This window comes from Dothidotthia symphoricarpi (assembly GCF_010015815.1).
Source record: "Dothidotthia symphoricarpi CBS 119687 unplaced genomic scaffold P153scaffold_11, whole genome shotgun sequence".
Lineage (NCBI taxonomy): Eukaryota > Fungi > Ascomycota > Dothideomycetes > Pleosporales > Dothidotthiaceae > Dothidotthia > Dothidotthia symphoricarpi.
In genome coordinates this window covers 739,799-766,863 of record NW_022985018.1, presented here as the reverse complement: position 1 = coordinate 766,863, position 27,065 = coordinate 739,799, and the positions used below count along the sequence as shown (strand labels likewise).

At 48.3% G+C, this 27,065-nt stretch overlaps 11 protein-coding genes and 1 non-coding gene across 12 annotated transcripts; 5 read left to right on the top strand and 7 right to left on the bottom strand.

The window, feature by feature from the left end:
- Positions 1-996: 996 nt before the first annotated feature.
- P153DRAFT_357459 (uncharacterized protein) lies at positions 997-3,905 on the bottom strand (the record flags this gene model as incomplete). Its single annotated transcript, XM_033666733.1, has 16 exons — positions 997-1,081; positions 1,251-1,351; positions 1,423-1,454; positions 1,578-1,585; positions 1,655-1,683; positions 1,751-1,774; positions 1,877-1,902; positions 1,982-1,992; positions 2,031-2,056; positions 2,228-2,299; positions 2,732-2,757; positions 3,046-3,076; positions 3,503-3,507; positions 3,593-3,688; positions 3,749-3,780; positions 3,889-3,905. 16 exons carry the CDS (start codon positions 3,903-3,905, stop codon positions 997-999), a joined length of 621 nt encoding a protein of 206 aa, XP_033523370.1.
- A 1,445-nt stretch (positions 3,906-5,350) lies between these two features.
- Positions 5,351-6,850, top strand: P153DRAFT_29294 (uncharacterized protein). Its single transcript, XM_033663865.1, has 3 exons — positions 5,351-5,703; positions 5,768-6,326; positions 6,383-6,850. Exons 1-3 carry the CDS (start codon positions 5,620-5,622, stop codon positions 6,685-6,687), a joined length of 948 nt encoding a protein of 315 aa, XP_033523369.1. The 5' UTR covers positions 5,351-5,619; the 3' UTR covers positions 6,688-6,850.
- Positions 6,851-7,403: 553 nt separating this feature from the next.
- P153DRAFT_29292 (uncharacterized protein) lies at positions 7,404-7,785 on the top strand. The gene has a single exon (XM_033663862.1). The coding sequence runs from the start codon at positions 7,450-7,452 to the stop codon at positions 7,741-7,743; it is 294 nt and encodes a 97-aa protein (XP_033523368.1). The 5' UTR covers positions 7,404-7,449; the 3' UTR covers positions 7,744-7,785.
- A 41-nt stretch (positions 7,786-7,826) lies between these two features.
- P153DRAFT_t71 lies at positions 7,827-7,908 on the bottom strand. The gene has a single exon. It is a non-coding gene; the product is annotated as a tRNA-Arg (tRNA).
- Positions 7,909-9,634: 1,726 nt separating this feature from the next.
- Positions 9,635-11,458, top strand: P153DRAFT_292244 (beta-lactamase/transpeptidase-like protein; the record flags this gene model as incomplete). Its single annotated transcript, XM_033663828.1, has 2 exons — positions 9,635-10,298; positions 10,347-11,458. The coding sequence occupies 2 exons, from the start codon at positions 9,635-9,637 to the stop codon at positions 11,456-11,458; spliced, it is 1,776 nt and encodes a 591-aa protein (XP_033523367.1).
- Positions 11,459-11,555: 97 nt separating this feature from the next.
- P153DRAFT_29287 (uncharacterized protein) lies at positions 11,556-12,309 on the bottom strand. The gene has a single exon (XM_033663859.1). It carries the CDS (start codon positions 12,152-12,154, stop codon positions 11,654-11,656), a length of 501 nt encoding a protein of 166 aa, XP_033523366.1. The 5' UTR covers positions 12,155-12,309; the 3' UTR covers positions 11,556-11,653.
- Positions 12,310-12,464: 155 nt separating this feature from the next.
- On the bottom strand, positions 12,465-13,862 carry P153DRAFT_386173 (DHH phosphoesterase; the record flags this gene model as incomplete). The annotated part of the gene is made up of 2 exons (XM_033670505.1): positions 12,465-13,617; positions 13,684-13,862. The coding sequence occupies 2 exons, from the start codon at positions 13,860-13,862 to the stop codon at positions 12,465-12,467; spliced, it is 1,332 nt and encodes a 443-aa protein (XP_033523365.1).
- A 1,668-nt stretch (positions 13,863-15,530) lies between these two features.
- P153DRAFT_317463 (uncharacterized protein) lies at positions 15,531-17,048 on the bottom strand (the record flags this gene model as incomplete). Its single annotated transcript, XM_033665024.1, has 1 exon — positions 15,531-17,048. A coding segment is annotated over one exon (1,518 nt), but the record flags the coding sequence as incomplete, so codon positions are not given.
- A 640-nt stretch (positions 17,049-17,688) lies between these two features.
- Positions 17,689-19,441, bottom strand: P153DRAFT_386171 (cysteine proteinase; the record flags this gene model as incomplete). The annotated part of the gene is made up of 2 exons (XM_033670504.1): positions 17,689-18,664; positions 18,723-19,441. The coding sequence occupies 2 exons, from the start codon at positions 19,439-19,441 to the stop codon at positions 17,689-17,691; spliced, it is 1,695 nt and encodes a 564-aa protein (XP_033523363.1).
- Positions 19,442-19,920: 479 nt separating this feature from the next.
- P153DRAFT_357454 (uncharacterized protein) lies at positions 19,921-20,661 on the bottom strand (the record flags this gene model as incomplete). Its single annotated transcript, XM_033666732.1, has 1 exon — positions 19,921-20,661. The coding sequence occupies one exon, from the start codon at positions 20,659-20,661 to the stop codon at positions 19,921-19,923; it is 741 nt and encodes a 246-aa protein (XP_033523362.1).
- Positions 20,662-21,164: 503 nt separating this feature from the next.
- P153DRAFT_292037 (uncharacterized protein) lies at positions 21,165-22,028 on the top strand (the record flags this gene model as incomplete). The annotated part of the gene is made up of 1 exon (XM_033663811.1): positions 21,165-22,028. One exon carries the CDS (start codon positions 21,165-21,167, stop codon positions 22,026-22,028), a length of 864 nt encoding a protein of 287 aa, XP_033523361.1.
- A 283-nt stretch (positions 22,029-22,311) lies between these two features.
- On the top strand, positions 22,312-25,268 carry P153DRAFT_367263 (GTPase-activating protein-like protein gyp7). Its single transcript, XM_033668229.1, has 5 exons — positions 22,312-22,564; positions 22,611-23,967; positions 24,045-24,307; positions 24,373-24,691; positions 24,769-25,268. The coding sequence occupies exons 1-5, from the start codon at positions 22,445-22,447 to the stop codon at positions 25,095-25,097; spliced, it is 2,388 nt and encodes a 795-aa protein (XP_033523360.1). The 5' UTR covers positions 22,312-22,444; the 3' UTR covers positions 25,098-25,268.
- The last annotated feature ends 1,797 nt before the right edge of the window (positions 25,269-27,065 follow it).

Sequence of the window (27,065 nt, the reverse complement as noted above, 5' to 3'; positions counted from 1 at the left end):
AACACCCTGCCATTGTTGCATCTCCACATTCAAGCCACTGCTGAAAAGCAATGTACTGTGTAGGGACAAACCAAGTGGGTGGCCAATCACTTGTACTTCGAAACCTCAAGCGTGAATTGCGCCTCGTCGATAAAGCTCCGACCAAGTACTATGACGAATTAGATGCTAGAGCCGTACAGATCGGTTGCGCTTCAGCCAATGGTAGCACCCAATCATCTCAGTCATGACGAATCATTGTCGTTACGAGAAAACGGGATGTATGTTCTAAGGGATTGGTGGCGCATCACGATGTTTCGATTGTGCCTCTTGGTTAGTCGCGATAGCCGGAATTGAGCTGCGTTGTTGCCAGCCCAAGAATGCGTCCAAACTGCAGGCATCAATGCTGCAAACAAAGCAGCACAAGCGATTGGCTGCAATAAGTAGAGATGATAAGATATGCAGTGGGTTTGTATGTTGCTGTGGAAGTGTTGCAAGAGTTCAATGCAGCTTGAACCCAAGCCTTCGCGACTAGGTAACCAAGAGGTTTGTGCCTACAATGGTTCGACTATGCAATGTACGACGATACTGGAAAGAATAACGGTTCCAGTGGACGATGCCAGGTCTTCTATCGCGAGTCAAAAAGTTTTAGTCGAGGATACGGAAAGACAAGTACAAAGCATCCCGAGGGCAAGAGGACGGGCAGCGGTTAACCACCACCCACATAAGTATTAATTACCACCCACATAAGCCGCCTATATGCAGCTAATGTTAGTAGTGTTGCACAGACCTAGTAATTAACAGCTACTATACAATTTTATATATAGCATATTTAGTTAAGGGGATTTACAGTATTATAACAGCTAACTATTAATACTAGACAAATATTTAGTAATTTTTGTTGTTATTTAAAGCTTAATTAATTAGTTAAATCTTATACATATAGAGCTTGTTACTATTAAAACTTATATTACAGTATACTAAATTTATTATATTATTTATCTTATTTAATATATTATGTTATATCTTATTATTACTATTATTATTACTACTACTACTGTTAACGCTGTTAACACTATTACTACTACTAGGCGCGTAGCTTATACTATTATACTTACTATTATAGTTACTATTACTATTTAACTCTAACGTAGAGCTGCTATCTTAGCTAGTAACGCCTACCTCTAAAGTTAGCCTAAACTTACTTAATATAAGTAATAATAATAAGTAAAGTATAGTCTTAATTAGTACAACTAATAGCATAGATAACTTACTATTTAATTACAATTGCCCTATTAGAGAGATATATAGGCGTACTCCTTAGTATATTCCTTATAAGTGCTAGCGCTGTAAGACTACTATTACTAGCGTAGACCTAGATAGCTTATAGAACTAGGTGTTATTTAAGAATTATAACTATAAGCTGCTACTAGAGGCAACGTATACTATATTAAAGAAGGCTAAGAGTACTATTAGAGCTTAGAAGAGAAATTATAGGCTTAGCTATAAGCACTAAAAATAGTACTACAGTAGTTACTACTAGCTTTAAATAGTATATAATTACTTAGGTAAGCGTAAGGAGCTTATTAAAACAGCCTTACAGAAGTAGCTAGGCGCTACGTTAGTAAAGATTAGTTACCTAATAAAGTTTTAGCTAGTTATAAAGAATAATACTAACCTTAAAAGCAGTACGTAGGCAGTATAATACTATAAAAATTATAAGACTATTATCTATAATTATCTACTAGAGAGAAATACTTATATAATACCTTACTAGCGTTATAAGACACGCAGTAGGCTTTATTATAAGTAGCTAGTTAAGATTTAGGAGCTTATAAAGAGCATAAAATAGGCACTATTAATAGTACAAAAAAAGTAGCTAGATTTAAAATAGACATACTAAAATATTAAAAATAAGTACTAAGCCTACTAGTAGTAGTAGCTTAGGTAGAAGATAAAGGTTAAGGTTTTAGAATAGGAATTATATAAGGCTAGCTAGCACTACCTATAAGTAAGCTTATAATAGATTTTTTAAAGTTAAGCTCTAAACTTACTTAATTTTTAGAGAGCTTATGCTAGTCTACTAAAAATTCTTTAGCATATTAGTTATTAGCTTAGCACTTTACTATTTAAGCTTAGTGCTACCTTAATTAGAGTTAAAGTTTCTTAGCTAATAAACTTTAAACTTTACAGAATATTAAAATCTATTAATAACTATATTAAATTTTTACTTCTTATATTGCCTATATACCTTACGTAATTTAAAATATTGCCTAATACGCTCCTCCTTAATTATATATTTAAAATAAATTATTACAGCCTTCTACTACTTAATTTAGTAGGCTTTAATATAAATAACTGTATAATCTACCTTAGTATTATACTTATATTGCGTAAGGACAAGGCTACATTTACTTAAGTTATTATATAACTCTAAAAGCTTCTTATAGTAGAGAGTATCTTAATTTAACTATTTATTACTAATAATAATAGAGCATATATAAATATACTTAATTACATATTTAATTTGCCTAAAATTATTATATATTAGTAGTATATAAATAAGAACATCCTAAGCTATATTTAATTAGTGCTAACAGCTAAGTTTAAGTAGTAATATAATAAGATCCTTTAGGTTAATACTAAGTCTATAATATAGTTTACTAATATATACTATATAGTACTAGGCTCTAAGACTCTAGCTAAGTTTAATATAAACTTTAAAGCTATTAAAATACTATCTTCTTATACTTACGTATACCTTAATTACTACTAGTTTAGCTGCTATAAAGATAAGCTTATTAATACATAGATTAATAAGTTAGCTAACTTTAGGCTATCTATAACTTTAAAAGCTAAGAGTACCTACTATATTATTAAGGACTAGCTTAACAGCTTAGAAGCTAATATACTTTAGCTATTTTACTACCTAAAGTTATTCTATAATAAGTACATTAAGTATAATTAAATACTTAATAGGTAAGCAAATTGCGCTATCTAAAGTAACTATTAAAACCTAGCTTTTACTAGTGTTATTAGAGTTATCTTATACTATATACTTATACTTACAGTATAAGAGCTTAAGTACACTAAAGGTAAGCTTTACGTATTATAAGGTAACTTTAGCTACCTTATAATAGCTTATATAGGTGTCTATATATACTCTAAAGGTCTACCTTATTAGTATTAGATAAAAAAGCTTAAGCTTATATCTAAAGCTTTAAAACTTAATAATTTTAATATATATTAGTAGGTTAATTACTTATAAGCTTCTATAATTAAGCTAGCTCTATATATATTAGAGCTACGCGTTATATAATAATAGTAACCTTATAAGCTACATTACTATATTGCTAGTAGTAGGTAATAAAGTAATTATTATAAGCCTAGCTTATTTAAGTGCCTTAATAATAATAATACTATAGTAATACTACTAGTAATACTACTAGCTTATATAATAGTTAAGCTAGCACTCTATAAAGGTATTATTATTTTACTAGTAAATTAGGCAGCTTTAGCTACTTACGTTAGCTATTTATATATAATAGCTGCCTTATAGCTTATAAGGCCTATACTTACTCTATTAATACAGCTAATATTACACGCTAATACTTACTATTACTGCCTAAGCCTGCCCTAATTACTACCCTAATTACTGCCTTAACTACTGCCTTAATTACTGCCTTAGCTGCTAGCACTGTGCTTATTAGAGCTCTAAATTAATAGTATATACCTTCTATAAGCTTACTAATTAAGCGCCTAAATAGCTTACTATAGGTACTTAACACCTTTAATAAGCGTAAACTATATATAGTTTAGTACTCTAATAAGTGTAAACTTTATATAATTTAGCGCTTAATTAGGCGTACTATACATAATCTTACTACTCTTATTAGCGCTAGTAATACCTACTGCTTATTATATAACATAGACGTTTACTCTACAGCTCTTACAGCCTAGCTTATACGCATAATAAGCTCCCTAGTATACACAGCTACTACAGGTAGTAGTATATAGGCAGTAATAGTAGTAACTAAAGGAGCTATAATACTAAGCTCCTTTACTAGTAAGAATAACCTTTATATAACACCTAGCTTACCTATTAAATTAGCTGCCTCTATTATAAGTTTAGAGCCTATATACTATAAATTACAATATAATAAATTATCTAGTAGAGCTAGATAATAATAGCTTTAGGTTTTTAGTACTAATAAGGCAGTATAGTTACGCTAGCAAATTGCTTCTATATAAGGGCTAATTTAAATTATTACACCTTAATTTTTAATTACACGTAACAATAGTAATAACAGTAATAATAGTATATAATAGTAATATTTACTACTAAGTTCTATATTACTAATTAATTACTTAAGCTCTAGCTTTAGTGTAAGTTACTATATAAACTAGAGATTACAACACAGGACAACTGTGTTATAAGTGCATAACGCTATCCTAGATCTATCTTATGTGGGTGGTGATTAATACTTATGTGGGTAGTAGTTAACCGCTGCCCAAGAGGACGCTGTGCTAACCTATCAAAGGGTACATTAACTTCCGTCAGTAACTACGGACCCCTAGAACCCACAGCGGCACCATGCGACCGGTATTCTGGTTAGTCTGGGGCAAGTTTTGTGCTCTAGCGGGGAAGCGGACTAGAGCGAGTGTTTAGCCACTGGCTAAGAGCCGTGGGCCATGGGCAAGGTAAATTACACGGAGACATATTGTAAACGCGAATGGATGAAACAAAAGATCGAGATTCCCTTGCTTCTCCTTACCTGCAACTTGGACAATCCGTTCACAAACTGATATTTTTGGAAGTTCGAGCGTAGCTTTCCAGATAAATTTCTGCACACCCATGCCCCGTGTGCCGCAGTCTGATACATATGACTAACCTGCTTGGGCTCGCGTGTGGACAGCCACGTTACCCCCGTCGATTTAATGTAGGGCGCCTGATTGAAGATCTCAAGTCAAGGAATGTGTCGAAGAAAGCTACCCTTACCTCTTTTACTCCTATGGGGCTTGGGCTCCGTAACAATAGGCTCGGAGTGCGGCTGCAGTCGTGGCCCATGAGTCGTCCCGAGCCGTCTCCTTGAGTTGAACCCATGTTGAGAGAGATCTTTCCAGGCCAAAGCTTCTCCTAATCGCCGTTCGTTCCATGACTTGAGGATCAAGCTTAAGAGGCCCTTATGTCGTCGTCGTCGTTTGAAACCGCAGACGAGTACGAGACTAAGCCTCGTTTTTTTCGTGGTGTCGCCACTTGATACAATGAAGCTATACGGTGCCGTTTTGTTCATCACAGCCTTGTTGAAAGGCGTCGTTGCCCAGGATTTAGTAGGTCGGTTGCCCGACTGCGCCGTATGTTCATATCCACCTTCCCGTGTTGACCAGGACTGACCCTATTTTCAGGTGCAATGCCTTCAAGCCACATTGTCTACAACGGCCTGCTCATCCAATGACATCAGCTGTCTCTGTAACGACGCAAACTTCATAGCAGCTACTGGAGCCTGCAATGCGGCCAATTGTTCCGTCGTAGAGGTGTTGCAGTCCACCAACGAAACCTATGCTGCCTGTGGTATTCCCATACGCGACCAGCGTCCCACGTTGGTGGGAGTCACCGCATCCTTCGGAGCTCTGGCTTTGGTGATGGTTGTTATGCGACTGATGGATCGAGGCAACTCTGCGCAAGCGAGGCTCGGATGGGATGACTTGCTGATTGCCCTATCAGGAGTACGCAACAACCCTCTTACATTGAATTATGTTAGAAGTAGTGCTGACCTGTGTTGACTTTCAGCTCTCATCCATTGGAATCAACGCACCCGTAATCGTCGCTGCTGATTTGGGATTCGGAAGAGATATGTGGGGAATCCCACCCGACAATATTACCGCAAGCTTGAAATGGCTATATGTTGCCTACTTCATGTACATGGCCACCGAGTGTCTGTGTCAACTCTCCATCCTCGCCTTTTACTTGCGCGTCATGATCGAACGCAAGTTGCGTATGGCTGTTTGGGGTTTAACCGGGGTGGTCATCGGCTTCGGACTTGCAAATTTCCTCGCCATGCTCTTCCAGTGCACGCCTATTCCTTACTTCTGGGACGGCTGGAGGGGCGAGATGTCTGGATTTTGCGGTGTTGACGTGCAGTTGTTTGGCTTCGCTCGAGGCGGCATCGAGATCTTCCTCGACTTGGCTATCTTGAGTCTGCCACTGCCGATGTTGGCCAAACTGAACATGTCGAGGAAGAAGAAACTCCAAATCATGTCCATGTTCTGTGTCGGTTTTGTCATCACAGTCGTCAGCTGCCTCCGACTCTGGTCCTTTGTCCAGTTTGCGCAGACCCAGAATCCGACATGTAGGTGCCCAGCTTAACAACTATCATATTCTCAAACGCTAACGTCTGGTGTTTAGATGACAACACTTCCGGCCTTTACTGGTGTGCGACCGAGTCTAATCTTTTCATTATCGTCGCCTGTATGCCAGCCATGCATGCAATCATGCACAAAGCGTTGAGACGCATTCGTGGTGGTAGTAGCACCTACGCAAGTAAGGGCCAACATGATGTCCCAAGCAGAGGATCGTACTTGCGCCACAACTCGGATCGGCGCCAGGACTCGCTGCCTTTTGGCACAATCCAGAAGAGTACGGACGTGAACATCTACCGCAGTGAACGATCGAGTTCGGACGTTGAGCTGGTTGGCCGCCCACCTTGCTAGTAGTCGAAATACCAAAGAGAAATATACCTTGTTACAAGCAAACAATGTGTCTCAACGGCCCGCACTCTCAAAACGTCGCACCCTCACATGCAAATGGTTGAACACCAAACAATCTATTTTGGGATACTACGTATTGCAGTGTTATATGGACTCTTCGACGTTTTGTTGATCCACGTTCTCTATCTAGCAGACGTGAGAGTTACATAACCTGTTGCCGCGACGCCTGCAGTGGTCCTCGGCGCCAGTCCTCTATACTGACTTCCTGGAAACAGGCGGTTCGAAGGTATGCTCAAGGCGGAATAGGGGTGGCACGAAAGTGGTGTTGTATGGTTAGTGAAGATGGCCAACCTGTTTCGGCCAGCGGGGTTGCATTGCAGGTGAAGGAAAGCCAAGCACGTAGAATACTCGCCGCGGTAGTGCAACAGGCTTGGAAAGAACCCACAGCGGGACGCTTGAAACTAAGTTTTCGGGACAGTTACAAGGCGCGGAAACTACCGTCGTGACTACAGAAGGGGATTTTACGGAAGCTATATTAAGCGGAACTAAGTCAGAAGTGGCAACCAACGGCTCCCGACTTGGTATTATTGTACTTCACCTTCGGCATCCCGCAGCGGTTTATTTTCCGAATACAGTCCTGCTGTAAATAGATAACGGCATCTTGGTAGGCCTTGACCATACATTTTCCAGAAATGGCGATCCCCGTCCCCAACCCTGGCCCTTTTTGTCGCACGCGAGTAATCATCGCTGCAAAAATGCTTCAAGATGATGAGGAAGCAGGCGATGATCTCGTTCCCAAGCCTTCGTATGAATTTCCAAGAGGTCAGCGAAGACTTTGCCAGGAAGATCAATGCAAGAAAGGCCCGAACGAGCCGTCTACTTGAGTCAGTTTCTTCCCCTCAAGCAACTTCATGTTTGCTTGTGATCTGCATCAGCATGGCAAAGATGCGGGCCTTGGGCTGTGCGAATCACAGTGCATGGCACATCAGATTTGTTGTGTTGATGGCGTGCTGTTCCATCCCGTATTCGGTCCTTGGTCAACCCATGCATGTCATGTGACCTACCCAAACCATGACCAAAAAGATTTGCCATCAATTTCAGCCTCAACAAGATCCATTCAACAGCAAAAAGATGATTGTACGTGACCTACGCAGGGATCGAACCTGCAATCTCTTGATTTCGAATGAATCGTAGTCAAGCGCCTTGCCATTGGGCCAGCAGGCCGTTGTTACATTGATGAGGGGTAGATTTTACCATTGTATTATATTGTTTATTTTGCAGCAAGATATTACATGAACTGGAGGTCATCTTTGAGACCTTGGATTGCCTTTCGGAGCCTGGGCTCCTCGAGGTATGTGTTGCAGAGTTTTACTAGTGAGGGGACTTAGCGGGGTATGCATGGCCTAGAATATCGGCAACCAAGGTTTGTTGATGGCCGATCAGTGGGAACCAACATATCTGATGTCCTCTTACAACCTTATGCTTTGTTCAATACACATTTGCAGCATCGCAGTAAGTCGATACATCAGTCGGTTTCCAACGTACTTCGTATGGTTGAGACAGATGGAACATACCACGCATAACCGCCGCCTCATAAAAACTCATTGGTCTTCCAAGACGTGTGTGTCCTTCTTTCTCTTCTGTGGCTTCCCAATTTCTGACAATTTGCTTCCACAAACTCCGAATCCTGTTGGGTAATTCTTGTACAAGTTGTCACTCCTGATCTCCTTCACAGGGCCAGCAAGATGCCTCAAGGACAGCGCCATTTTCTTGCCTTCCATCATGGGATTGTCTTTAGTCATTCAGACAATTACCGCCCTTGACAATAGCGGCAAGAAGCTGTATTAAAAACGCGACCTGCTTGTCATCCTCAGTGTCGATCTCGCTGATGCGCAGACCATTACTCACGATATCCCTTAGAGTTCTCTATGGCGGACATAGACTACAAAAGAAAATACAGTCATGACCGTCAAACAAGCTCAAGACACTCTACCGCAACCAGGATATTGGTGATCGCTTTGAAAAAGTCTTTTCGCTAGCCGCAAACTGTGATAGCATACGGTAATTCGTATGTAACCGGCTGGAAACCATGAATCCATCTCTTTTCGTAACAACAAGGGAACGCTGGAGAAAGCATCAATACCTATTGAAAAGAATGGGAGACTCCGAAGAACTTAGGGGCTTTTGTTCAGAGAAGACAAACACTAGCCTTTGATGGATATAGGTGGTTGCTATAAACCGTAGTGGAAAAGGGAGGTTTCCCAGTGATGACATGTCGCATGGAGCCCTCGTTCTCCACCTGTTTGTTGGAGTGGAGGTAAGGATGTTGCACGAGATCACACTTTGGTTGATAAGATTGTTGTCAACCATTATCCATCGCGCATTTCCAATACACGTATCACGAAGCCCTGAGGTCCACGACTCATAGTGTCGTTTGGTGCTAGATCTGACGTTCCTCGAAATACATGATCTTACAATTATCATTTAGCAACTAACAAGCACATATCATGTAGCATAAGGTAACAACAATTTGTTATGGTCAACGCGGAATTTAGATAAGACACAGTCTCGACGAAAGCAATTCCAACTAAGTGCTTGCAGGAAATAAGACACAACAAATTGAAGACAAAAACAAAGAGACAAGATATACCTGGGGGTAGCTGGACTTTACGTGATGCACGTGATGAACGGGGAGTAAAGTCTCAAGCGTCTGGCTAGTATCCACGCGAAACTCAACATTTCATCACATCAAGACATACCATTCTGGTTTCACTAGGGTCAACGATGCGGTAACATAAAGTGGTGGTTGAAGTGTCGTCGAGGCACAGACTGGCAGGGAAGGCACGCGGCCCGACTTCCAAATGCGATGCTTACTCTGCCCCACCGCTGCATGTCTACCTCAGCGTCGCAAACGTTATGTAGATCTACTTGAGGGACAGACACCGTCACCATGCTTTTGAAAACACTGCTATGGACTGCTCTTGTCAGCGCGAAGTGCTTTGAGCCCTCCATCGCGCATCCGCCTCCTGAATACGACCCCAAGGACGCGCTCCTGCAGGATGCATTCTCCGAGATCGACTCTGCGCTTACGGCAACCATTGACGCGTCTGAGTACGCATCGACGTCTTTCTCGGTAGCCATCACCTCGTCAAAAGAATTGCTGTGGTCTCGGCATCATACAGCCCGCGAGCGAAACACAACGCGTCCGGATATACCCGAGGTCAACGGCGATGCGCTCTATCGAATTGCAAGCATCACGAAGGCCTTCACCGTCCTGGGTGTACTATATCAGCATGCGGCAGGCAACTTGAGCTTGGATGATCCCGTTGATAAGTACATCAAGGAATTGAGAGACGAGCAGGAGGGTAGCATACCGTGGAAGGACATCACTTTGCGGAGTCTTGCTAGCCAACTGAGTGGTATCCCGCGCGAATGTAGGCGTTGCTTTACGCTTGAAGGTATGCCAGCTGATTCCCCCCCAGTCGCCGAGAGGGATTTGATCAACCTTGACGAGATTGACCCTACCATGCTGGGTCTCCCACCTGTGTCGCGGGATGGCTTGATCGACTGTGATGAATACTCGTCAAATTATGACAAACCGTGCACCGCTGACGGTGAGGCGTGAGGGAGTTATGCAGAGGATAGTACTGACTTTATTGTAGATCTACTAAAACTGCTCAAATCGAAAGCACCCGTCTTTGCGCCTAACCAAAAGTCAACTTACTCGAACGTCGCATTTGAGTTTCTTGGAGTTGTGCTGGAGAGAGTGACCAAACAGAGCTTCGAATCTTATATAGATGAAGCTATTTTCAAACCTTTGAAGATGCTCAAAAGTACCCTCTCGCTGCCCTCAGATGATACTGGTGTTATTCCACTCGAGCCACATTTTTGGGATATCGATCAAGGCATCCAATCGCCTACTGGTGGAATCTACAGCTCAACAAATGACTTGTCCAAGTACCTTCGCTACGTATTGACGCATTACAATGGCATCACCCATGCCGTGAACTGGTTCAACCCCGTCTCTCCCTCACAGGACCTGAACAGCTTTTACGGCATGCCATGGGAGATCTTCCAGACAGATCGCATCCTGCAAGACTCCAGGCGGACCGTGCGATTCATCACGAAAGGAGGTAGCCTTCCAGGCTACTCATCTGTCGTCATGACAATCCCAGAATACGATCTCGGTATCACAATTCTAGTCGCTGGCTCACGGGACTTGCTCCCCGAGATCAAGGAGACTATCTCAGTCGTGATGGTTCGTGCCGCTGAGCAACTCGCTATCCGTCAGCTTCAAGAACGCTACGCAGGCACATATATTAGCACCAACTCATCTCTCAACTCTTCCATGACTTTCGTAGCCGACCATCGCGGACTCGTCTTGACAGACTTTGTGTCCAACTCAACAGATGTTCTCAACAGCATACTGATAACATCTATGGCTCCCAAAAATCGGCCGTGGTACGCTCAACTTGTCCCCACGCTACTTTATCATGAGGAGAAGACGCAGCAGGGCGAAGAATGGCGTGTCCTCGTGACGGAACAGCGTGTTGAAAGTAAAAACAAGATCTGGGACGACTTTTGCATGACTGACGTTGAGGTTCCATTGTATGCTGGTCTGCCATTGAACGAGGTTGTGTTTTGGAAGAGTCAGGAAAGCGGCTTATTCGAGAGTCTGGAAATCTCTGCCTTCCGAGCGAACTTGACGAGGGTCGAGAAAGGACATAATTGGAGTCAAGAGGGGCAGGAAGTGATAGAGATGTTGGAGCTTTAAACGTATGTCCAGCTTGCCAAATCACAAGGGTCAATTTGCAGCTCATGTTCCATTCTACATAGCATAGTCTTGAACAGAAGGATCATCGAAGTGCAATATTACGATTACAACGATCCACACACTGTCGCTGATGCAAGACATGAAATATATATGGTATCATAAAACACTTTTAAACCTCATACTCAGCGGGACCTTTCAAACCTCAGCATCATCTTTCCAAAACAAAGGCGCGCAAGGGTTGGTGTCCAACCGGAACGTCATCTGAAAATTGCGCCCAAGTATTCCCACATTCTCCTCCGTGATAATCCAGTACTTCTCCATCAGTTCGTTCTCCATTTGGCAGTGATAGAGATAGTAAGGTATCCTCCATATGCAGAGTGGGCAATAAGCATACGAATGAGGTGTCTCGTAGTAAGAGCTTCGCGTGAAGAAGTGTTCGCAATCCAACTGCACAAACCTTGGTGCACGAAGACCATAATCCCTAGAGGGATCGGAGTTTGTCACAAAGATAGAGACGCGTCTCTGTCGACGTTGATCTTGACAGACACTTTCGAGAGGCGGACCAGAAGGAGGGACAGGAATGCTCCAATATACATTCCCCACCGCGAATAGTGAACGGCTGATGGATATGCATAGCGCCGTCTCCTGTTCACGGAGATGGGGCGCCTTTAGTTGAGATGTGTGGAAGTTTCTCATCAGAGGTGGATATTCATGACCACAAATTTCGTTGCTCCTTGTTTGTAGCCCAATGTGTCCGATAAGGCTCTTCTTGGAATATAAGTTCACGTTTGCTATCACTTCCAAGCGGAGAATTTATGTGAGTTACATAGAGATAAGGAATAATAGGGACAAACACTTTCGTCTGATACCGTTTTCTATGTTGGTTTTGAGATGCGATGAGTGACTTTGAAGCGTTCTGGTCTATCGAATCCAAGAACGTGCATGGTCTAAGCCTCCGCATAACGAACTCACGACCAGTCTTTTGAATTTTATAGAAAGTTTCACACTATGCCTTCACAAAATAGTTCGTCAACGTGTTTTTCTGTGCCGGCTGTTTGTCCTTCTTCGCACTTGCCTCTGTCTTGGTCTTTGTACTTTCTCCCACCCCCATCAGCTTCTTAAACTCCTCCCACTCTTGTTTTCCCACGATACCGCCACTAGCCTCTTTATGTCCCCTAGCAAAACTCTCGCCCAGTCTCTCCCGCAAACCCTTGTCCTCTTGCGCTATGCTCTCAAGCTTCTTGATTATATCAACCTTCTCTTCGCCCTCTCGTGCTCTTGCGACCCTAGCCACGCGGCATGAGAAGTTCACTTTATCAGGAAGATAGCCTTCGTTTGCGCACATGACGATCTCCAGTTTATTAGACTTCAAGTGGCCCGCCCAGCGTGTCGCAATAACGGGATGTATTTGGGCCGCGGACGAGATGGTAAGTACGGCAATAGTCCCATCGGCCGAGAACTTCGGCGGTGTGTGAGCGCAGCGCTCGGTTTCGCCGCGCACTTCATACGCTGCGTCGAGTAGTGTTTCGTTCTTCCTAACCGATTCGGGCCCCGTTGCGGCTATGACTACATCCCAAGCGGCTTCGACGTTGTAGGCGGCTGATCTTCTGGGCGCGTTGACTAGGGCTACGGCGTCGTTGATGGCTTTTTTGGAGGATTGCTTGAATGTTGCTGTCATGTCTGGGAAGGGCGGTTCCCATTTTATTGTGGTTCCAAGGTCACCGTGTGTGCCGAGTGCAGCGAGCCATGATATCTTGTCGCTTATATCGGGGTGTAATGGAAGACAGATGTGGTGCGTTAAGAGCGCACTGGTTGCTACAGGTGGACAGTCGTGAGCAGTGACATACTCGGCTCCTTCTGGAAAGCCACCTTCTTCTGCGAAGTGGTGGTCTAGAACGAGACAAGTATGTGGTAAGTGCGTGAGGGGAGGGCTTTTCCTACTCCCTTGGTCTAGGACGAAGACGTATGCTGGCGACTTGGCAGATATAGCGTCTTGGGTGCTTTGGTCATGAACGTTGGATCCTTTCGGTGGGAAGTACACCGATATCAGATCAGGCGATAGCCCAAGAGAGGTGAGAGTGTGGTGCAGGATTGCGCCAGATGACAAGCCGTCCGCATCTTTGTCTGGAAGAATAACCGTAGACTTCTGCGCTTTGGCACTGTACGCATCATCAGCCAAGCTCAAAATTGATATCCGGGAAAGATTGGCGGAAGGGTTCATCTACCATTCTTCAATGGTTTCTCTAGCACGTTGAATTTGCTCTTTTGGAGCTGGCCAGACGATTTCCCCCGATTCATCACGTCTCGAAAGCGCAAGGTGGTATTCTGGCACTACTGTCTTTTGCTTTTTGGATTTTGAAGGCGAGGCAGGGTTCTCAGCCTTACGCTTCAATGGACTTGTCATTGTTGAAGATGCGTGGAAGTGGCGGGTCTGTAGCCAATTCGCAATTGAGGAGAGTCGTGAGGTATATCCCTGGGATCGAACCAGTGAGCAATATAGCCTAGAGACTTGAAGAGAAGACAATCTCCGCAACATGTCTTACAAAGTAATGTCATGGAACAAAAGCGCGAACGCGATGGTACTACGCGTAGACGCGACCAAATCAATGACGTCAGTGGCATACTAAATTATTCTCGGTCGTCAAAAGAAAAGGTCGTTAGTTCAATTGGGCGAGAATGTGTTAAGCCTTACTGCTTGAGATACTTCTTACACCCTAAAACGATAGTTGGTTCAGAGTTTCCAAAGAGATGATATTCTGCTATCCCCCTGAAAACACGCTAGCCAACTAGCGCGATCATGGGCGACGAAGATGTCGAACGCATCCCGAGCCAGCTTCTCACACAGATATCAGCATTGTCTTTTATCTTTATAACACACATCACTTCCCCCAAGTCCCCCATCCTACCATTATCCAAACCATCGCTACTCCACGCAATACTCCCCACCCATCCCCAAAATGCTCCCCCAAGTACTATCTTTGACCCAGCCCATCACTTCCCCCCTTCCTTCCTTTCCCTCCTCCCTCCCTCTCCCCAAACAACTCCCATACATCCATAACCCTCGAAACAGTTCGACTGGGTCTGATTCCAGCAGTCTCAATTAACAAAAGCCCTTTGATACCCCGAGAATAAGTAATCCACATACCAGCCACCACAGCCCACCGTCTTCGCGTATCATCATCACCATACTGGAAGAATACTCCCACCCCCCTCCTTTCGCCTGTTCTCTGCACCACCGAGGAGAAAACACATTCCACTCAACGATCTGGTAAGATATTTCTCAGCATCGTCTTGGGCAGCGCGCGCTGGAGGGAGGTGTTGGCTACGGTGCGATCACGCCCTGGAAGGAAGGGAGGAAGTACGCAGGCCAATACCCGCTTCTCCACGAATCCGACTATCTTGATATTCCCGGCCTACCCTAACATCGAGCAAGATATACAGTCAACGGATATATTTGAGGTTACATATTAGTCACATTTTCACTGCCATATATTGTGATGAACTCGTGTTGTATTATACTATACAGGACAGGACAGAACAGGACATACAACGCTATACCGGCAAGATACTTGCTGCAAGTCTATCAAACACACATAAACACGCTACACGCCGTAGAGCTAGTAAGGTACCCAATCCAGTTTCATACACATACGCATACTCAAGACGCCAAACCAACCCCATCACTCCATCACTCTATCACGCACCAATGTCTCCTACAATCCAACCCACCCCTCCACACCGCCAACCACTACCACGGCCCACCCATACTCTGCGGATACACCGCCCCGCCTCTCTGATTCAGCGGCAAAGGCGCATAGTTCTGCGTTTGCAGATGTTGCGGGAAGCCTTGTTGCGGAAAACCTTGCGCGTGATTTTGCTGTGCGTACATGACTGGATTGACGCCAGGAGTCTGCATCTGACCCGTCTGCGCACCCACACCCGGACCCATCGCACCACCATACCCCAACCCCAAGACCCTCTGCGAAACATACTGTTTCGCGGCGTCACTCGTATACCCACCTCCCCCAACCCCAGCCCCAGCCACCGCGCCCTCCCCCCCACCGGGCGCACCAACAACAAACCCCCACGTCCCCCTCCCCAGTTTCTCCAGCACGAATTTAACTTTTTCATCCACGCCCTTAGGCAGCTTCCCACACCCCTTAATCGCCCACGAACACGCTTTCTCGACTTCTTTCCACGCGCTGCGTTCCGCGGGGCTGAGCGTAGGCATACCTTTAGCCAGTCGGACGCGCTCGAGCACGCCCATCATGAGGCCTTGGATGCGATTCGTCGTCTTCTCTAGATCGTCTTGTTCGGATTTAGCGGACGAGGCGGCGGGGGTGGGGATGAGGATATGGAAGGGCGTGGCGGACGAAGCGCGGAGGCGGGCATCGGCGAAGGAGATATGCACTGGTGCGGCGGTGTAGAGGGAGTCCGCTATGGGGGCCGCTGGGCCTATGGCGAGGCGCGCGAATGCTGCTGGACCTGTGGTCGTCGGCTGCGAGAATAGTGCAAACGGACTGTCTGCTAGCTGTACCGCGTGGTGGATTTCCGCCTCGCGGCCTGCGGTCCGGCAGCGCTCTTTCGTGTAGCTCGATGCGGCGACGCAGGTGCGGGCCCATGTGCGTGCTGTCGCGGGGTCCAGGTGCGTTTTTACTAGTTTGACGACGGAGGCGCCGTATGTGGAGGTGCTTGCGCCGTGGAGGCGGAAGGCGAAGGCGACGAGTTGGTCGTAGGCTTTGTGGAGGTGGGGGCGGGAGAGCGAGGGGGGGAGGAAGGTGTTGAGGTAGTAGGCGAAGAAGTACATGTATGTGCCCAGATAGGGGAAGGTGATGAGTTGGGTTGTGGGGTCGAGGAATACCACGGGGATGTTTAGTTTGCGGGCGTATTGTTCCAGGTGCTGGAGGTGTGGGAGTGTGTTTTGTTTGCCTGCGGTGGAGGGCGCGACGCTGCTGCTTAGGTCGAGGGCGTTTGTGATTGTTATGGCATGGAGGGCGTTGCGGAGCGTGGGTGTTGTGCTGTTGATCCAGTGGAGGAGGAAGTGTATGACGGGCCCGTGGTGCCAGACAATCTTTTTCTGTTTGAGGCCGCCGAGTTTGAGCACGCGCTCAATGGCAGTGTTGATCCTCTTGACTGTCTTTTCTGCCTCCTTGCCTCCACTGGGCAGTGCGTTGTTCCATCCCCTCACCACAACGATCCCTCCAAACGCACATACCGTGCCGTCGAGGTGCGATTTTCCATCTACACTCGTCAGATACTCGACCAACTCACACACCCTCTTGAAATTATCCCTCTCTCCCTTCTCTTCGGCAACGATAACCATCCTCCCCTTGGCCTCTTTCCCCTTCCCCTCTTCCTCCTCCTTGCCAGACCCAAGATCACACAGCTTCGCAATCACACTCGTCAACTGCAGCAGATTATCAATATCCGCATCCGTCTCCCAAACATGCAGAACCTCAGCATCGCAGATCTTCTCCAACGTGTCTTTCGACGCGCTGGCGAAAGCATGTTTGTACTCCTTGGGCATGGAGTGTACAGATTTCTTGAGCGCGTCGAGGTCCTTGGACCAGGGACCAGTGAAAGATGTCATTCTGCGGCGGGGGTGTTTGCGATGGCGTCTGTGATGGTGCTGGGTCGCAGGTGACTGGGAGGGTGGACGGTAAGTCACGAACGGCTCGAATGATGGACGGTAGGTCGCGGGCTGATGGGGAGAAGCCAGGTGCTGCGATTGGGTGTGTCGGAGACGTGGAGGAGATGTCTCGCGCCTACTCGGTGAATGTGCGCTGTGCGAACGGTGATGCGGATGAAGTGGTTGCGACTCCGGCAACGTGGACTGTCGATGGAGAAGGCGGTTGATATAGTTCATGGGTGACGGACTGTAGCTTTGCGTGAAGTTAGAAAATTGAAGTGTTGCTTGCGTGGTGACGTGGAGTGGCAGCGTTGGCAGTGACGAAGTGAAGAAGTGAAGAACAATAGGACAACGTAAAGCAGGTGACGTCCTACAAACGTGCCTCAAAACGTGAAATCACTGTGTGAAGTAATGAAAACCAAAACCAAAGTAAGAAACATGGCGACCTTAGATAGATACCACTAAACATTAGTCTGCACTTGCGCATGTCCTGCACAAAACACAACACAAAAGCAGAACAGAGCAACAATAGATAACCAATACGCTGATCACCTCACAAACACAGCCCACACACACGCCTATTCCTACCCTTGCCCTCTTCTCAGGGCGTCCCCCCCATACCCAAGTCCTTGTTTTTTCTGCGTCTCCCTTCCCTCCCCTCAGGCGCCACCAACTGCTCAACCTCTTCCGTCAAACCGCGCGACCCATTCGGCAAACGCACATACATCAATATGGACGCGTTAAACTCAGCTCCCCCACGGAATTCAGGGTTGTTCGTCAGTGGATTTTCTCCATCTTCGCCTTGCCAGGGGCGGACAATCGTGTCATTGATGAAGTAGTGAGTGGGTGGTCGTTCATCTTCCTCCTCATCTTCATCTCCCTCGTCCAGTTCCTCTGCAACTTTCTTCTTTGCGGCACCGCGCTTCCTTTTCTTCTGTGTGACTCGCGCGCGTTTGCGCTTCCGCCCGGTTTTATCCACTTTCACTACATCTAGCTTCTGCACGGCGTCGTCCCCCACACTCGTCACGCCAGCTACAAAGTGTCCGGACTTCGTCGTTTCGCCGGCGTGGTATATCACGCTGATGAGTTTGTACCGTAGCGGTTCGGCCGTGTACTTGACCGGTGCAGCCACACCTACAGGCCCAACTACATCAGGGACGTGGACATACTGTGTCAGGTCCAATATTTCCGGGATCTCAATTGGTGTAAAGATCTTGATGTTCTTATCTAGTGTTGACTGTTGGTTCGCACCGACCTCACCGAGTGAGAGGTGTATGCGCAGATACTCGGGCGCAGAGTATATGCTCCTGAGTCCTACAATGTAGCCGGTTTTTCTGCACAGGTCGCACCTTAGGCCTTTGTATGTGTCTGTTTCAGTGGCGAGCGAGTCGCAACGTGCGAGTGCGTCCTCCAGCGTGTCCTGTCCGGTGAGACGCGGTTTGACGTTCGCGAATCCGATGTCCTCGGTTTGGTCATGGCGTTCGATCCTTCGAATTCCTTGACAGTTTGTGCATATCATAGTCTGATGGCGGGTGAGCATGAAGAGGGAGTTGAACTCGCGGAGGCGCTTAAGATTCCTAGACGCCGGGTTAGCAGGTGAGGTCGATCTAGGGTAAGAAATGGAAGTATACTCACTGAGGGTCGTATGTGACGCTGTCTGTGCATCCGTTTAACACCGCTCTCATGAACTCGTCTGCATCTTGATGGCCCTCGGCGTCGTTCTCCCGTGCTTTCCGTCCTTCATATGTCTCCTCTGCAAGTCGTCGGGCAGCATCGTCCGCCTCATTGCCACCTTTAAACGCACCTGGGAGTTTGCAAAACCATCGTTTCGTCATATAGTTGAGGGGTCCTAACGGTGGTGTGTCATGTGGCAGGACCCAAGGACCATCATTCCCCCAATAAGTCTGGACCAGAGCCTTCAGTAAACAAGGAACACATTTTCTGATACCGTCGCCGCATTTCAGAATCAGTGGATCATTGTTTTGATAAAGTGGAAGCTGGCGATTTGGATCTCCAGCATGACAAGGCCAATCTACACCTCTTCTATCATCGCAGTGTTCTAGAATCCAATTGCAGAACTTTGGTAAGTGAAGAAGAGTTTGGAGAGTGCTGTTGACGTAACACGAAACTCCAGAGCTCCGAAGGCCTCTGGGTCGTTTGTCACTACGAGTAATTGGCCACGATTTCCTGATTCTGTCTGCGATCACTCGTCGGGGGTTGCCCGGTTGGAGGCGGCGTGGAAGATGCAGCGGTGGTGGGGCTGTGGCAGGAAGTACTTTCGAACGTGTCGCGTAGTTGTGATCATTTGGATTGTTGTAAACTCCAGGAGCGTATGGCCATTTCTTCGGTGGCATGGTGAGGATGCTTTGTGAGTGAAGCTATAGATGTTGTGGAAATTGCAAAGTTCTGGTGTCGTCAGGGAGTTGCGGAATACAGATACGACATGTTTTTGCAATTGAAAAGAGAAGTATTCGTAAAGAAGCTTTCGCCTTTGTCAAGATGATTGTTCGTTGATGAAAGGCAATCAATGAGTTCCTCACTTTGCATTGTCTGGTTGAATGAGGAACAATGGACTGTGAATACGCCAAGTCGGGAGACAGGTACTTCACCTGCGTGATCATCACTCATTCTCTCATCTCTTCGTGCCGACATGACGTTAGAAAAGATTTAGATTGCAACGTTGAGTAGGCAAAGAAAACAATGAAAAGATAGAACAATCCTTTGTTCAGAACGAGGTTGGAATGAATGCAGAGATCCGAGGGTTTTGGTCAACACCAGATGGTTTCATGGCGTTCTACTGCCCGATCGTGGACCAAATATCCAAGCACATGGTTCAAGCTTCGTTGTTCTGGATGACGTCCATGCTGACCACAGGATGATGGCTCTCCCAGCCATCAATCACCCATCGTTTTTCCAATTCGTCCTCCAGTATACTCTGGAGCCATACGGCGTAGTCCTGAATATCCGATTTGTGGTTGTGCTGTGCGGTTATGGACACGATGACGTTCTTCAGATGTCCTGGATAGAAAGTCCCAAGTCCCTCACCTCTCCACCACGCGTTGGTTTCGAGACGATGTGCTGAACCAGGCGGGTTTGCTGAGATGACGAGGGTCTCGATCTTCTTGAACTTGTCGAGGTCGAGGATCTGCGATAGTACGTTGAGACGGTAGTTCTCAGGCGTCGGCATGCCTACACTCCAGCTATCTCTCATGTTGGCGGACAGGAATCGCTCGGAAAGTTCGATGTTATCGATACTAAAATTGATGCAGATGTCGAATCCGTTGTCACGGGAGGTCCCTGTGTAGCTGGCGTGGTTAACATGAACTGGAACCCATTCGCCGCCCTGGATTTTCGCGGACTCGTATCGTGCCTCGCGATTGACTGCGAACAAGACGGGATACGGGCTCGAGATGCTGACAGCAATTGTGCCTGCGGATGGATCGTAGTCAAGGAACTCGATTGCTCGACCAGGAAGAGGCTCATCTGAGTGCGTTTCACAATCAAGGGCGTATTTCCAGACACTTGCCCGAAGCTCTGCGGATAGTCTGGAGAAATCGTGAAAGGTGCTGGCCATGGTTTGGTCTGTAAGCTCTTATTGTTGGGGTGTTTGCACGCGGCTGACTCTCTGCTGTTGTGAGGATTATCTGTCGATAAGTAATGTAGAAGGGTGGCGAGTTGATCTCAGGCATCCATTCAGTGGATCTGGTCACATGTCTTTCTGTGTCCAAGGGTTGGAAGTTGCGACGACTGCTGAAGCATGCATGGAGAATGTAAGTCGGGGAAGACGTGAAAGACGGACGTAAGCTAGCAACGGTACAACAACGACTGCTGCATGCAGAGTACAAGACGTGAAATGTCAGTGAAAGATCAAAGTGAACAGTGCAGTCGTGGAGGAGGGTTGTGGCAGGGACGGCGTGCAGGAATGGGAGCTGCTCGCTTGTCTCAGCTGGCGAGTCAATTGGAAACGGCGACCCATCAACGCTCCTGCAATCCACCACGACAACACTCCCGGGCACCCCAGAGAGCGCAAACGGCCTGCCACACGTCCCGCGCATTCCCTACCCACACAGCGCAGCCATGTCGTCGTACCTCAACAACCTCCTCACCAACACAACGTCCAAGTACAATAGCCTGCGCCAGCAGCTCCTCTCGGACGAAGCCGACGGCAACACCGAGGACGACTCGCACATCTCGCGCGTGCTGCGCGCATACTACACGGAAAAGGGCAGGCCGTTCCCACCATGGCTGCCCGCCGACCCCAAGGCCCCGCAAGCTGCGCCCGCCCAATTCGCATCGTCGGCCGGGCGAGGACAAGCGCCGCCGCTGGGTCGCGGTAGCACAGGCGGAGGGTTGAGTGACCTGTGGGACACGCCGCAGCAGCCGCCACAGCCACAAGAGCCACTCTCGCTGCGTCGGGCAGGAGGGCGTGGAGGGGCAACACGCCCGCTGCAAACCCGCATGGCCGAGTCGTACGCGCCAGAACCACAGAGTCAGGGCAGGCCGCTCCCAAGCCAACGCGCAGGAAGCTACCAGAGCACGGGTTCGGGCGGAGGCGCTGCAGATCCTTCGCCACCTCCAAGCGCAGGCGGCGGCACGACAGCACAAGAGAGGCTCAAGGCCCGGCTTTGGGGGTCGGGGAGGTCCAACAGCTCGACGGGGGGCGCGCAATCGCCAGGGCCCGCCAGCCCGAGTCAGTCCGGCATGCGTACCCCGTTCGAACGCGCCCCTCCCTCGAGTGGACGGGCGCCTTACCCCGACGGCGGGGGCAGCAGCTATTCGGGCGGAGGGAGGCCACCGAACCAGCAACAGAGCTCATACAGCATGCCAGACCCGTATGCACCTGGAGGGGGAGGCGGGGGCTATGGTGGTGCACCACAACGCGCTCCGCCGGGAGGAGGTCGCGTTGGCCTGCCGAGTGGACCGCGCATGCGTTCGAACTGAGTGTCTACATGTTGGGTTTATGGGTGCAGCATTGGCGTTTAGGGAGTTTGAGTGGGATTTTCACGTGTTTTGGGTCTTGCATGGCGCGTTCACACAGAGCAGCACGCACGGCAGCTTTCATGCAGCGACTTCACACAGCAAATGGAGTCGTGTCGATATATGTCCCGTCCTGCGTCGTGGTATGCCGTGATGCGCGACCAAACGCGTCCTGCCCCCACCACGAACGTCATTGCGGGAGGCGAAGGCGGGTGATCAGGCGCAGCAGTCAACCATGACCCAGCAACACGTCTGCAAGTCAGCGCGTACTCCTGCAATACCTATTTGTCTGCCTATTCACTGCTGTATTTAGACTCTACTGTACATACTTCTCAAATATACACATCTCTTGCCTAGCTTGACACCGTCCATCACCCCACATGGCGTCTTCGCCCTCGGCCTCGTTCTACGACCTGAGCGACGACGAAGAGGGCGAGTACAACACCATCAGACACACGGCCAGCGGGAGGGGCGTCAAGCTGCTGTACACCAAGAGCAAGGTACCATACACACGCCCGCCAAACACGCGCCGACTAACACGCGCAGGTCTACGTGCACCCCTCGCCCTCGGCCAAAGACAACATCGCCGGCTTCGTCGCCCTCGTCCAGCAAAAGTCGCCCCGCGCCTCCAACGATGCCCGCCCGACCTCCTCCTCGTCTGCCCGCAGCGTCAGCGCCGCCTCGCTGCTCCTCGCCTGGATCCCCGAGTCGGGTCTGGGAGACGCCTACGACACGTACGTCAAGGTCGACCTCTCCGACTCGTCCTCGCCGCCCACGCAGTCGTACCTCGTGCCCCCGCCGCCTTCCACCTCGGCCCACATAAGCACACCCGGCTACGCCTTTGCCCTCCCCGTCAGCGAGATATACTCTGTCCTGGTGCGCCCGCCGAGCATAGGATGGTGGTTCGGCAGCCTGGTCGTCAACACGCGCGCCGGCGACAGCTTCCCCGCCCTGTTCTTCCACGACAGCGAATGCCAGTCGACCATCATGCAGCGGAAGAAGCTGGCCAAGGAGAGCTTCGATCCGTTTGGCGACGGCGGCGGCATGTTCTGGGGTGGCGACGAGGTCTTGCGCTGGCTGAAGAGATACGTCACCGTCGAGCGCTCTGGCGCTGATCCAAGCATATACCTCATCGACCCGTCTGATGACGACAAGAAGTCGTTTGGTCGCGAGGCGCCCGGCGCGTCCAAGAAGAAGGACGGCGATGCGTCTTCCTCGCAGACACCCGGCAAGAGGGACGGCGGCATGGATCCCGTCACAAAGGCGCTCAAGGAAGCGCGGTGGAATTTTCTCGAGAAGCTCAGCCAGGTCACAACCTTCACCAGGAGGACCGCCCAGGCCGTCGCAGAGAACCCAAAACTCCCACCCCAGGTCCGCCGCCTGATCCAGAACCCAGAAGTCCAGACCCTGCAAGACGAATTCGACAGCGCGCGCATATACCTCGCAAGATGGGCCATGGGCATTGCCGAACAGAGCGAGCGCGACCGCAACCAGCGCATCTGGACGGCAAAAGACGTCCTGGCCATGGAGGAGAGCGATGTCGGCGACTTTGAGATCCTGGATATGGACAAGATGACCATGGCTGATCGCAGAAAACCGATCACCCTGCAGGAATGGAAGGGCTTCTTCGACGACTCAGGCAGATTGGAACTGACGCCAGACGAGGTCAAGGAGCGCATTTTCCACGGCGGTCTGGATCCTGACGACGGCGTGCGGAAGGAAGCGTGGCTATTCCTCCTGGGCGTCTACGACTGGGACAGCTCGGCGGACGAGCGACGCGTAAACCTCAACAGCCGTCGCGACGAGTACATCCGGCTCAAAGGCGCATGGTGGGAGCGCATGGTCGAGGGCCAGCAAGACGAAGAGCAGGAGGAATGGTGGCGAGAGCAGAAGAACAGGATAGGTATGTTTATCCATATCCCCAGACATCCAACCAGAATCCGACTGACTTGTCCCCATTCAATGGGGTTCGTGCTGTAGAGAAGGATGTTCACCGCACAGATCGCACTATCCCCATCTTCGAGGGAGAAGACATCCCCCATCCTGACCCCGACTCGCCGTTTGCTGATGTCGGCACTAACGTCCATCTCGAGCAGATGAAGGACATGCTTCTCACGTATAACGAGTATAACAAGGACCTGGGCTACGTGCAGGGCATGAGCGATTTACTCGCGCCTATCTACGCCGTGATGCAAGACGACGCAATAGCATTCTGGGGCTTCGTCGGGTTTATGGAGAGAATGGTACGTCCCCCCCCTAAAAAACATTCCCCTCAAAACAACCCCCATTCTCACCATGATCTCAACAGGAGCGGAACTTCCTCCGCGACCAATCCGGCATGCGCCACCAGCTCACCACACTCGACCACCTCGTCCAACTCATGGACCCCAAACTCTACCTGCACCTGCAATCCGCCGAGTCAACCAACTTCTTCTTCTTCTTCCGCATGCTGCTCGTGTGGTACAAGCGCGAATTCGAGTGGCCCGACGTGCTGCGGCTGTGGGAGGCGCTGTGGACGGACTATTTGAGCAGTAATTTTCATATCTTTGTTGCGTTGGCGATTTTGGAGAAACATCGCGATGTGGTGATGACGCATTTGAAGCATTTTGATGAGGTGCTTAAGTATGGTGCGTATTATTTCCTTCCCGGTGTTTTTTGGGGTTTAAGGGGCGTTTGCTAATGTGTTTATTTTCATGCGGAATAGTCAACGAGCTATCAGGCACAATGGACCTCGAATCCACGCTTGTCCGCGCCGAATCGCTGTTCCGCCGCTTCCACCGCACGGTCGATATGATCGATAAGAAAGGCAATTTCCCCTCCGCGCCGCACGCCAGGCAGAGGAAGGTCGCTGCTGCTGTTGTTGCGGGACCCAGTCGCCCGGATGCGAGTGCGCAGGCGAAAACGTCGGGGACGGATGCGGCGAAGGATGCGGACAGGGATGAAGATGCGAAGGTTGTGAGTGAGGAGTTGAGACGGCTTTTGGGGAGGGAGGTGGAGAGGGTGGATAAGGCGGATAAGGGGAAGGGGAAGTAGGTTTGGATGGGATGGGATGGGATGGGGTATGGCGTTTTGGGTGCGCATTTGGGCAGTCTTCTTGTTCTTGTTTGTGGGGGTTTTACACGTGGCTTAAGCTGTATATCTATACTTTATCATACTTTTGTTCCGCTCTGCTCTCTGCTTGTAGCAAGAATATGTCAAGCTACCTCTCTCCGTCTACACAACACACTACTCCCCTTATAAAAATCAGTGTATATCTACTCCCGAGCGCGGACCTTGCAAATCTTTGTTCAACAAGTCATATCCCCCCTCCCCCTCCCACATACAGATACACAGACATATAATCCACATAGCTGCGTATCGGATCGGATGGCGTGCAGATGATGATACCACTGCTCTGGTTGCTACGGGATGGAGATGTAGATGTGGATTGCCGAATCGAACTTTTCTTTTCTTTTGATTTTTTTTGGGGTGTAGGAGGAAGGGAGGAAGGGAGGGTAGGTGGGGGATGTAAGTAGAGCGCGGATGAGATGGGATGGGAAGAGGAAGGGGAAGGGGGGATAAGTATGTATGTATATGTGTACGCGTGTCGAGGGGCATGGGGATAGGAATGGAAAGGAAGGTAGATAGGCGAGTTAATTCCTCGATCCTTGTGAGTAGGTAGGTAGGTGTGGTGTATATGTGTTTGGTGTGTTGATTAATTGATGGATGGATGGATGGATGGATGAATCTATCACGCTGAAAATACGTAGTATTCGATATTTATGTGCAAAAGGGGTTGAATAGTATGGGAATAATAGAGTGTGTACTATTATTTATTTCTCGTTGTAGTAATATCAGACACAGTACGAAAACATCTATCCCAGCCATTCTTTGCTTTGATTTACATCCTCCTGGTTGAGTAGAGTATATTTGCCCATCTATCCGCATGATATGTAGACCTAACCATATATTTACAACACATTGACATCTTGCCTCACATCCCATCTTGTTCTATATTTCGCATGCTAATAGTAGTACAATCATTACCATCTTCCTACACACCTAGAGAATGAGTAATATTTTTTTTCCTATCCTTTATCCTCATCTCCTCAAACACACAAGCCAACTATTTGAACACACGCAGAAATACACACGTAAGAGAATGTAGGCATATATCTCTATCACGACACATAGCTAGTAGGTATTTCACCACGACACATAGCTGATAAATATTTCAACACGACACGAAATAACACAACGCGATCCAGCGTTTGCATATAAGTATTATGTTAACATTCATAGACATATGATTATTAAATGCGATTTTTTTGTTAAGGTGTAAAGTGCAGTATGTACATACGAGTAGAATATCTACAGTATAATTCACGACCAAATAATGATGATATAGTGGCAATACACACACATATCGGTTCACACTAGTCTGGCGGCGCATCCTGTTCTTTGTTTGTTTGTTTGTTTGTCGTGTCGTGTCGTGATGACGGGTTGGAATGGGTTCGGCATAATAACAATGGTTCGGCGTATTGGCTTCTCGTGTACGTGTACATGTACATCGTACGTCGAGTGGTGTATGTGGCGAGGAAGGCACACGGGACTACCTATTTCATGTAGGCACAACGCCATCGTTACTGGTGACTACTGCGACTAAATGTTTGGTACATCATTTTATTGAATATCTATGTATCTATTGCACCATCACCATCCCCTCATCAACAAAACAAAGTCTCATGCCGCAAACAACGGGCGGACACTCGCGCATGCACTTACCACCTAGTCCCCAACACGAACGACCATCGCAATCCCCCCGCCCGACGCTTCACAACCATCAACGCACACCATACCCACCCAGTTAGTTAGTCTACGTGCGTGGCAAGCCACACCGCCCAGCACGCAAGCCAGGAGTCCGCCGCGCCAAGCCCCGTACGCAGCAAAAAGGGGTTTCGCGCGGGTTGTACGAACCATTGAGAATGGGGCGGGAAGGCTTGGCAAAGGCGGGGAGTGGAA

Excerpts from the sequence above, each read along its gene's own strand:
- P153DRAFT_29294 (XM_033663865.1), top strand. The coding sequence starts at position 5,620 with ATGGTTGTTATGCGACTGATGGATCGAGGCAACTCTGCGCAAGCGAGG. Across the intron at positions 5,704-5,767 it reads TGCTGATTGCCCTATCAGGA|CTCTCATCCATTGGAATCAA; the intron begins GTACGCAACAAC and ends GTTGACTTTCAG. Across the intron at positions 6,327-6,382 it reads GCAGACCCAGAATCCGACAT|ATGACAACACTTCCGGCCTT; the intron begins GTAGGTGCCCAG and ends TCTGGTGTTTAG.
- P153DRAFT_29292 (XM_033663862.1), top strand. The coding sequence starts at position 7,450 with ATGATGAGGAAGCAGGCGATGATCTCGTTCCCAAGCCTTCGTATGAAT.
- P153DRAFT_29287 (XM_033663859.1), bottom strand. The coding sequence starts at position 12,154 with ATGAGAAACTTCCACACATCTCAACTAAAGGCGCCCCATCTCCGTGAA.
- P153DRAFT_367263 (XM_033668229.1), top strand. The coding sequence starts at position 22,445 with ATGGCGTCTTCGCCCTCGGCCTCGTTCTACGACCTGAGCGACGACGAA. Across the intron at positions 22,565-22,610 it reads TGCTGTACACCAAGAGCAAG|GTCTACGTGCACCCCTCGCC; the intron begins GTACCATACACA and ends TAACACGCGCAG. Across the intron at positions 24,308-24,372 it reads TCGGGTTTATGGAGAGAATG|GAGCGGAACTTCCTCCGCGA; the intron begins GTACGTCCCCCC and ends TGATCTCAACAG.